The following is a 10,532-nucleotide window of genomic DNA, read 5'->3' as shown; positions in this document are numbered from 1 at the left end:
AATATTTAACACTATATTTTTGTTTACTTTTTAAAGACATGTTCTCTAAAGACATACATACTTGTTCTGTGTACATGTGTATTCAATTTATGCAAACTCTCACATGATAGCTTTTGGGAGGGTTTTATGTTTTTAATAAAGCTTTTTTCTTTTTTTTTTTTAAGGGATTTTATTCTTTCTTTTTGTAAGAGTTTTTATTTATACATTTGAGAGAGAGAGAGAGCACATGGAAGTGAGAGCATGGGCCTGGGGGAGGCGTAGTGTGAGAGGGAGGGGCAGACTCAGTGCTGAGCAGGGAGCCCAACAGAGACTCCATCAGGACCCCAGGATCATGACCTGAGCTGAAAGCAGACATTTAACTGTCTGAGCCACTCAGGAGTCCTTTAAGCTTTTTCTCTATCTAGCGCTTTATTTTTTTAAAGATTTATCAATATATCAATATTTGGAGGTGATCGCATTTAATCCACAGTGTGTCTCTGCTGCTTTGTCTTTGAGAGCATGTCCCCACACCACTAACATAGGTCTCCTCACTGACAGCTATGTAGGTGAGGAAACTCCTAGCCTGTCACGTTTCTGTTGGAGAATTTCCCTGAAGTATTTATCATGATTGGGATTTCCAGGTCACGGGATAGACATATTTCTTATTTACTTGAGTCCTGTCTGACTGCACTAGCTTCATTTCCAGGGCACTTAAATAAGTACATGGAGATACTTGGAAAAGCTGACAAAACACTATGCACTCTCAGTATACCATAAATTTAACTTTATTTATAAATAAATTTATTTTAGGTATTTGCCTGGATAGGCTATAGAGATTCCTGATCCTCCAAACGTCATACATACAGTAGAACTCTCCAGACAAAATAAAATTATGTTGTGTTTTAGTGAAAGTAAAAATTCTCTGAATTTTGTAAAGCACAAATTACACATATTATTTTCTCAATAAAAAAGTATCTTCTCTCCTCATATACAGTTCATTTACCAGGTCCAATTTCCATATCCAATCATAAAGAATGTCTTTGCATTACATACTCATTGATTAAAAATATGTTTATGAAATACCTACCACACAATCTCTACTGTTATAGGTGCTGGGAATTCAATGGTGAAAAAAATTAAATGGCACTGGGTTTTTTTATATTTATAAATTAATATTTATACATAAATATGCTCAGAGATAAGATATGCATAAAGAGATAGATACCTACAATGACTTTTATTGAATCCCTAAACTATAAGATCAAGTAAGTTACATAACAATGAATTAGCTGTGAATACATTTGAATGTATTATGAAGAGAAGAGCAAAAGCTTTTGTCCTACATGAACATTAGCATTCTTCTACGTGATTTCTCTTCCCCAGACTATCCTGAGGTGGAAGAGTCCCCGGCGTGATGTCAGCTATCTTCAGCAAGAACAAAATGCATATCCAATAGAAATTGGTGAATATATATTCAATAATTTCTATAATTGTAATCATACTGGCTCCACAAAATAGGCCCAGTTGACCGCCAACATCTGCTGTAATAAAGCCAGTAACGAAAATGAATAAATCATGTTTTTTTATAACAAGCAAATTAAGTATTACTGAAATTTAAAATATTTGAAACAAATAAGTTAATCATAGCTGATATTATACGAAGATGAATTAATTATATCATTTTAAGTTCGGTGTCATCTCAAAAAGGAGGGAGTTATAAAGAAAGAAAAAACTGATGCCTTGAGTGAGAGAAAGGAGAGAGAGAGAAAGCAATAATAAAATCTGTTTCCAAGAGTGTAACTCAAAGATTTAAGAAGATATTAAATCTAGGGAAATTAATAAAACACCATAGACAATTACAAATTCATTTCCCTGTGTTGAATGAAGAACAGAAATGTAATATTTAGATGGTTATATTGAGGGACGATGTTTTCCAGAAACAAATTTCTTTTTTTTTTTTTTAAAGATTTTATTTATTTATTTGACAGAGAGAGAAATCACAAGTAGGCGGAGAGTCAGGCAGAGAGAGAGAGAGAAGCAGGCTCCCGCTGAGCAAAGAGCCCGATGCGGGGCTCGATCCCAGGACACTGAGATCATGACCTGAGCCGAAGGCAGCGGCTTAATCCACTGAGCCACCCAGGCGCCCCCAGAAACAAATTTCTAAGCAATTTGGAAAACTATCTTTTTAAGCATTTGTAATATTTTATCCAATAAAGGCACGTTACACGATATATTGCCCTGTGTGTAAGAAAGTTTTAAAACCTGTATTTGTCTTTGTTGTTTATGATTCCTTTGTAGTAAAATGTGACATAAAATTTACCATTTTTAAGCTGTGGTTCTGTGGCATTAAGTACCTTCACACTGTGTGCAACCATCACCACCCATCTTCAGAACTTCCTCAACTGAAATCCTATACCCGTTAAAAAAAAGTCCCCCAGTCCCCCATGCTTCTACCCCTGGCAACCACCATCCCACTTTTTGTCTCTATGAATTTGACTACTGAAGAACTAACTTCTTAAATAGAGTACATTATTCATCTTTTTCTCAGTGCACGGGGCCATTCTTAGGATCCTGCTATTTTTGTAAAGAGGGGTAATGCAGTGTAGGTTGCCCCTACGAATACAGGTTGCCCCTTTAAATACAGGTTTTAAAACTTTCTTACACACAGGGCAATATCGTGTAATGTGCCTTTATTGGATAAAATATTACAAATGCATAAATCTGTACATTTCCTCCCTATTCCGGGACTCAGCTGCCAGTGTGTGACTGCTGTCATTTGGCCTAAATCTGATACTCCTTACTGACTCCAACATGACTTCCTCTAAATATTCAATGAGATCTAGGAAATCAGCAATTCGATTTGTTAAGGATGTAAACAGAGAAGGGTTGTAAATGGAAGGTTGAATTTTGCTTGGTGGGTCTCTTCTTTTCAGTCCATTCTGGGAGGAGTTCTGCATGGAGGTCTGAGATGCCTGATCGGTCAGTCAGAGGGAGGATTGCTTCAACACCCTACAAATAACTACTAGACAGTGGTCATTTGCTGGGGGCGGGGTGGCGTGGGAAGGGAAAGTCAGATACTGTGTGTAAATAGGAATGTCAGCCTTTTCTTTGTGAAAGCTGGTGTGAGGTTTGCTGGAGGAGTGTCTAGAAACTGGGAAAGTGCCAGATTTAAATGAGAGACGAAAGACAGCCACTATCTCTTCTCCTCCATTGATAAGCTAAAACTTTAAGTACAAAAGAAAAAAAAAAAAAAAAGACCCTGATAGAAAACATCTTAGAAAGTGAGGAACAACTAAAGAACACTTACCAAGTAATTCAGACACACTCACTGCTTTTTGCTGCTGAGTTATCTTATAGTTTAAGTCACTATAGTTTATTTCAATGTTCACAAGATTCTCCCTGGGGATAAAAGTAAAGTTAATCTAGCGCAGGATAGTCAGCACTACTTTTAATTCCTCTTTGATGAAAGCAATATTCATTTTAAATTCAGATGTCATTTCATGTGGAATGAAACAGAGCACTGGGATCACAACAGCTTCATTTGGAAGGTACTCTTATACCTCAGTTGGTATTTAGGAAGAAGAATTTCCCCCCAGATCCATTACTTCTATGCCTTATTCTTAAGAAAATTGGAAAAAGACATTACATGTAAATATCTATTAAGTAGACTGGCATATTTACAAGCATGTAAATGGGTGTCTACTTTGAATTAAATCTGTCCTGGTGTAATCTGGAGAAACTACATGGTTTCCCTGAGTCTTGGTTTCTTCATCTATACTAAGAATTTCAGAGTCAAGATTTTAGAGTTGTATGAGGAGAAATTAAATAATGTGTGTAAAGAATGGCACAGAATCTGGTATATCCTGGGTATTCAATAAATGCAGTCATTTACTTTATAACATTGATATATTAAGGCAGAGACTCTGCTTTCTTAGTGCCTTCTAGAAATCTTTTTACGGGACCAGAGTGAATAAAAACTATTTAAAAATAACTCTTCAGGGGTGCCTGGGTGGCTCAGTGGGTCTGCTTTCGGCTCGGGTCATGATCTCAGGGTCCTGGGATCGAGTCCCACATCGGGCTTTCTGCTCAGCAGGGAGACTGCTTCCTCCTCTCTCTCTGCCTGCTTCTCTGATTACTTGTAATCTCTCTCTCTGTTAAATAAATAAAATCTTTAAAAAAATAAAATAAAATAAAATAACTCTTCATACAGTCTTGGATGCACTCACATGCTCTGTCTCCAGCTCAGAATTTACTTTAAACTGCAATAAAAATCCAACTGTGTCATGGTATTTTTTTATTTGAATCTACAATAGTTATTTCAAATGGAACATATTCCAAACCAAGCTCTTGCTATTTCATCATTTATAATGTAATGACACTGAGAGCCAAATCCATGCATAAATATTTGTCTTACCTTCAAAATACATACAGATTCCAACCACCTCCCACCCCATTCTTTGCTACCATCATTGCCTAAGCTTTCAACATCTCACCTGGATTTTCCAAATAGCTTTCTGATTGGTCTTTCCACTTTCAGTTTTAATGTAAAAACTTCCCAGATACGTCCTAGTAGACTCTAAGTTAAACTCCATGACCCTATCTCTACCACCTACCTTCTCGCTTTGAACTTTCTCAACTCATGCCCTACCATCCCTAGCCATTACTTACACTGCTTCTTACCACACTAGTCTCCATTCTGTTCTTTCCATACATGAGGCATGCTACTGACTTAGAATCTCCCTCTACATTTGATTTCCCTCCTTCTGGAATGTTCTTCCACCATTTATTATTGAGGCTAGTTCTTACATCTCCTTGAGATCAGCAGTTTTCAAAGTGTAATCACAGATGTTTAGGGATCCCCAGTATCTTTTTGGGGGTTCATAAAGCCAAAATTATTTTCATAATATATGAACGTATTATTTGACATTTTCACTGTGATTGTTATTTCAAACATTTAGCCACATTTAGGTGAAACATCATTTGTACTTGAAAGGATGACTGGCAAACTACGGTTATCCAGACTATGATATTTGGTAGACATTGTCACAAAAATGGAGGAAATGCCTTGTCTCTTCAAGAGAAATAACTGATAATATTTGCAGTTAGTAATACATTTCAAGCTTAGCTTTTATGCTATTTTTATAATTTTGGAAAATTTGTGTCTGTTACAATGAGCTTGACAACTCCCCAACTTTTAAAGCCTTCTCTGATAAATAATGATATTAAAATAAAAGGTACATTATATAATTAATGGATCAATATTGAAAGACCTGCACAACTCGGAGAATTTTTCTAATTACAAATGCTGTTCAAAATCATTTATGGATGAAAGATCCATTGAAAGTACAAGATCAGTAGATATGAATATATTTAATAGATGTTATATATATTTTAAATATGAAAACTTCATTGGTATGTTTTGATATTTCACTACTTTCAAACGGCAGCCTTCAAATGACACCCTTCCCTCTTTTTGTCCTATAAGAGAGAAGCTGATAAGAAAGTCCATGTACTTTTTCCTTTGACACCTGGAAAAGCTCAAATGCTTGAGATATCTCATCCGAGTCCTACTTCATGACCACAGTGAAAGGCAAAGTCAATTGTCTCTCCTGGTACTTCTAAGCTAAGAGAGGCTCTGCTTGGGAGACCCCAGAGACTTCCAGAAATTCTCATTACAGGACCACTGAAATTTTTTCATGCCCCCTTGATGCATCTGTGGCATCATAGGTCCCAATACACAAATCAAATTTTGAATGGAGAGACAATCCCATTCCCCACGGGGCAGCCCTATGGTAAAACTTACAATTAACATTTAAGAAACTACACATGTAACATTTTGATGAGCTATCAAAGAAAAGTGACACATATCTACAAAAGCTATTAAAATCTGTCTCTATTTCCCAGTCATATATCTGTTTGACCCTAGATTTTCTTTACATTCTTCAAGCAAAATAACATAAATCAACAGATTAAGTGCAAAAGTGAGAATCCAGCTGGCGTCTATTAAGCCAGACACTCAAGAAATTTACAATATTCCAAGATAATACCATTCCTCTTCTTGAATTATTTTTTGTTTCCAAAAACAGTTTGTAAAAAGCTTTTATCTATATTGCCACATAGTACATTTATTATTGTGATTGTAAATGAATTAATATATAGCATTTTCATGGTTTAAATTTCTAGTGTGACAAATATCGACACAACTCACACAAAGAAAAGCTCATTGGACTCTTCAGTAACTTTAAAGAATGTAAAGGGACCTTGAAATCAGAAAGTTTGAGAACCACCACTTTAGGTCTCTACTCAATTGTCAGCTTCTCAGGTAGATCTTACCTGATCACAGTCCTCAACACTGAGAACAACCCTCCCTGACTTTGGCTTCCTCAGGTCCTTTTTCTGCTTCCTTTCTCTCCATACCACTTCGCATTCCCCGACATGACGATATATACATAGAGTTCATCTTCACCCCAGTGAAAATAAGTGCAAGAAGTCAGAGTTTTTGCCTTTTGTTCACTGAGGAATCCTTAATGTCTCGATCACCCAACACATAATAGGTGCTCATTACATATTTGTAAAATGAACAAATAGGGGAACAAACTGAAGATGAAATGAATGAACAAAGGAGTAAATACTAACCTGTCTGTTTTATGAACTGAGGTGGAAACCAACCACCTGATGATTTTCAGAGAGCAACAATAATTGTCATGAAGAATGATTCCTATTCACAGTGTTTCCTAGAATTATGTGGTGTCCTCCAATATATCTTAGAAACATGGCTGTAAATCACTCTTCTAATTATTCAGAGTTTTAGAAATCAATATTCTTAAGTACACTTAATTCAAAATATATCATTAATATGTTTACTTAATTTCCATTGGTTTAACCCAGGGTAACAAGAGAATGTGCTAGGTTTAAGTAGATAATCAGGGGGTACTGTCATATTTACAAATAATAAAACAGTTGTCAAACTGAAGGAAATAATAAAGTTGTCTTAGAAGTCAAATAATTTTAGTAATATTGCAATCTTTTTGTCCCCCATCATGCTCCTAATTTGCATGTACATTGATAATACTGTTTAATTTCCTAAGCACAAACCTCATAAACATTTCTAAACATTAACCATCTGTATTTTTGAGAGATGATAGATTTATACCTTACAAAAATAGTGTGATATTTACTCAGTTTCTCTCAAGCAAGTGACTTCCCCAGTAATTGGGTCTCATTGAATATATACCATGTGAGGCTATTGCTGACTCCCCATTATAAAGGTGATAGGAAGCTTAGCCTGAGTAAGGCAGTAGTATGGAACTGAATATGAGGATAAACGTTGGCTCATTCTTGGCCAGTTTCATTAGTAAAACAAATGAACTTTTTAAATTTTTCCATTTGAATTGAACATATTTTCAAGCAAAAGTCATATGAAATTATTTGTTTTATGCAAAATGGATTCATTCCCTTTAATATAGCATTCATACTCAAGTACCTAGAAGTATTTAGTGTTTTGTAAATGCAATAAACACTCCATTTTTCCTTGATCTCCTTATCATTATTAAAATCCAGATATTTTATAATTTCTTCTCTCCTGACACAAACAGATATTCTTGGACTTAAGTCCTGAGCAATTTCAATCCATCATGATGTAATTCAGGAGATCTTGATCTGCCAAAAGGCACACAGACTGCACCTCTCAGTCATACTTAAGTCTAACAGAAATAATACCATAAGTAAATCACATTCCCATATTAAAATGGAATACAAAGAGACATCTGTTCTGGACACAAGAACATTAACAAAGAGGTAATCTCAAATTTTCATGCCCTTCATCTTTGTAACTGCTAAGTGTTTGAAATCATACCTATCAACCCTGTCTTGAAGAAAGTACTTTTTCTTGCTGACTTGTAAAGATCACTTCATTGTCTGGGCATTTCCATGGGGAAAGTATTTTATTTATCTTGTGAAAAGGAAGACCAGGCTAAAGGTGGAATCAAAATGTGCTTTCAACGTTAGATACCTGGCTTTTAATGAGTTAATACATATTCATTTTACTAAAGTACAAACTCCCATGGACTGCTGTTTCAGGCACTCTGCTTAAAAATATTAACAAAAAAGCAAAGAGAAACGTTAAGTTTGCTCCCTCCTTTTAGAACAAAGAGTTTTCTATGAAGTTTGATTTGTGATTTTGAAGCTGCGGCGTGGTGTAGTAGAAAGAGACCTAAGTTAATCTTTGGCTAATCAAACTTGGAAGGATATATCTTTGTGGAAAACTATAGGGAGACTGGAATTCTAGGTCTCGGGCCCAAGTTCTTCCTGTGTCTCTGACTACCTTCCTAGGACAGTTACTTGAGATGTTGTGTGTGTCAGTTTACTAGCCTGTAAAATGAGAATATTAATTTGTGCTCCATCAACCTTACAGTCATTAAAACATTCAAACCATGTGATACTCACGTGAGGAATTTTCCTATTTTAAAGCATCAGCTGATACTTGTCAGCCGTGTTATTTTCCACAAATGTGAGATCATGAACAAATTCCTCAAGCAGGCTTCATTTTACTTTTCACACAATGAAACTGAAGGACTGAAAGACATGACCTTATCCACTTTTAAAATTCTAGATTTTCATGGTTAATTTCGTGAGATAAGCCACTGCCTCCTTTGATTGCTCAGAATTTTGTTTCCTTGGCCTTTAGAAGTTTTTGAGTAAATAAAATGTTCCTGTTAGTTACAAATAATTTATAAGACTGAAAAGATTACCTGATATATTCCTGACTTTGATTTAATTTCTTCGAAAGATATTTCAAAGCTTTTTGACTTGGGAAAGTAGAATAAGAAATAGTAGCAGGATATTCTGTTTCTTCACAAGGAACAGGACAGCTAGAATTATGTGTTCCCATTGTGCATAATCCCTTATCTTCAATGAGGTCTGGAATGAAAATCAGGGTATTCAGAGAAGAGGACAACTCCATAGTTAGGAGGACAGAGCTGTTACAAATTTCATCATTTTACTTTCAATGCTAAAAACGTGGCTAACAAGTTCTATCATTACTTTCTTGGCAAACGGTGTTTATATTTTATTTAGATTTCAGTGTAAATATAGCAAAGGAGACGGAAAATGAAACATGTAGGTGTTGTTATCTTTTAAATTCATTGAGTCATTGGATTCTGATCTTTGTTAGAAATCAGAAATTCTTTCTCGAAAAGTCTCTGGGCTTATTTCCATAAAATAGTATCCATTTAAACAGGAAAATGTTGGAAAGTTGTTTATGTGACATTGTGTCCCTCTGAGAAGAAATTTCAAACACTATCACGAAAGCCAATGACGCAGGTTTAAAGTAAACTTACCCTTGGGTTTATCCCAAGTTCTAACTGAGATATGTGGCTGGGTGTTGAGGTTCTCTCGTACCTGTCGACCCAGTGACTTCTAAATCAGCCAGAAGTTCTCCGTCCTCTGTCTTCTCTAGACTTCCGTAGAACAATCAGACTATCTATGCAAATGTATACTGAAAAAAATCCCCTGCAGGAGGTGATATATGTCTCCAGCATTCCGCTGGACCACATCCCAGTGTCCAGTCCACTGCTCCCCACTCTTGGTAGATATTCCGGTTCTTGTTTTCCCCGTGGCTTTGTTACTGAAACTCTTTGTTCTTGTGAACCCTTTGTTCACCAAGACCCCCTGATTAATGATAAACTTGGGACTTTTTTTTTTCCCCCAGAATCTAACCTTGATACTCCTTTAGGGCATGACTTTCGCACACACCCTCTAGTTGTTTACACTGGTTAAAACCACCATTCTTTCCCTGTACTCACACAGAGGCGGTTCACTCACACACACACACTCTCACAAACACACACTTGTCTATGTATCCGCTTATCCTACAACACTCTCTGAAGAACCACATGCATGGTTTGTTTCCCCAACTCTCTCCAGCCCCCATTGGGAATAGGAAATTATAAGAAATTTGATAATGTACCTCTTAACTCCACTGGTCACTAATCTGACTTCTGCATAGTCAGCTTGGAAGCTATTAAAAAAATATATGTGATCCCTTCTACCCATGTCTATTCCATGAGATACTTCACAACAACGGAAAAGAAACTGTGAATTTTTTTTCTTTTATTATTTTTACATTTTTAAAAAATTTTAATTTTTTCTTTAGAAACTGTGAATTTCTATTCCTGGTTTACTGGAGGTATTTCCACAATTGGATAGAATAGCAAGTTTTATAGTAGAGTATATAATATTCCATTTTAATTAAAAAAAAAACAGTGATTTAGCATCATAAATATGGAGCTACATATGTAGAAAAAAATAAAGGTAGACTATACTAGAGTGTTAATATTGGTTAGGGGTTAAGATAAACAATATGAAAGCAAAAAAAAAAAAAGTTGCTTAAGAAGAAACTGTCCCCAGTAAAGGTGGCATGTATAATTTTGATTTCATTTGCATAAAATTTTGTGTATGCCTCTCTCTCTCTATATAACATATGTATTTATATATGATATATGTATAATTAAACGGATAAATGAAAGAATGGTCACATAAATAACGACAGTAAT

At 35.5% G+C, this 10,532-nt stretch overlaps 1 protein-coding gene across 1 annotated transcript in view; it reads right to left on the bottom strand.

The window, feature by feature from the left end:
• Nucleotides 1-1,329: 1,329 nt before the first annotated feature.
• ASIC5 (acid sensing ion channel subunit family member 5) overlaps nucleotides 1,330-10,532 on the bottom strand; it is a 29,034-nt gene continuing 19,831 nt past the window's right edge. Inside the window, exons 7-9 of the mRNA XM_032332701.1 lie at nucleotides 8,730-8,898; nucleotides 3,287-3,378; nucleotides 1,330-1,520 (exon numbers count right to left, since the gene is read on the bottom strand). Coding sequence (XP_032188592.1) covers nucleotides 1,330-1,520; nucleotides 3,287-3,378; nucleotides 8,730-8,898 — 452 coding nt within the window. The remainder of the gene's footprint in view (nucleotides 1,521-3,286; nucleotides 3,379-8,729; nucleotides 8,899-10,532) is intronic.

The sequence above is a fragment of the Mustela erminea genome, chromosome 2 (assembly GCF_009829155.1).
Source record: "Mustela erminea isolate mMusErm1 chromosome 2, mMusErm1.Pri, whole genome shotgun sequence".
In the NCBI taxonomy this organism is placed as follows: Eukaryota; Metazoa; Chordata; class Mammalia; order Carnivora; family Mustelidae; genus Mustela; species Mustela erminea.
This window is presented reverse-complemented; position numbering and strand designations above follow the sequence as displayed.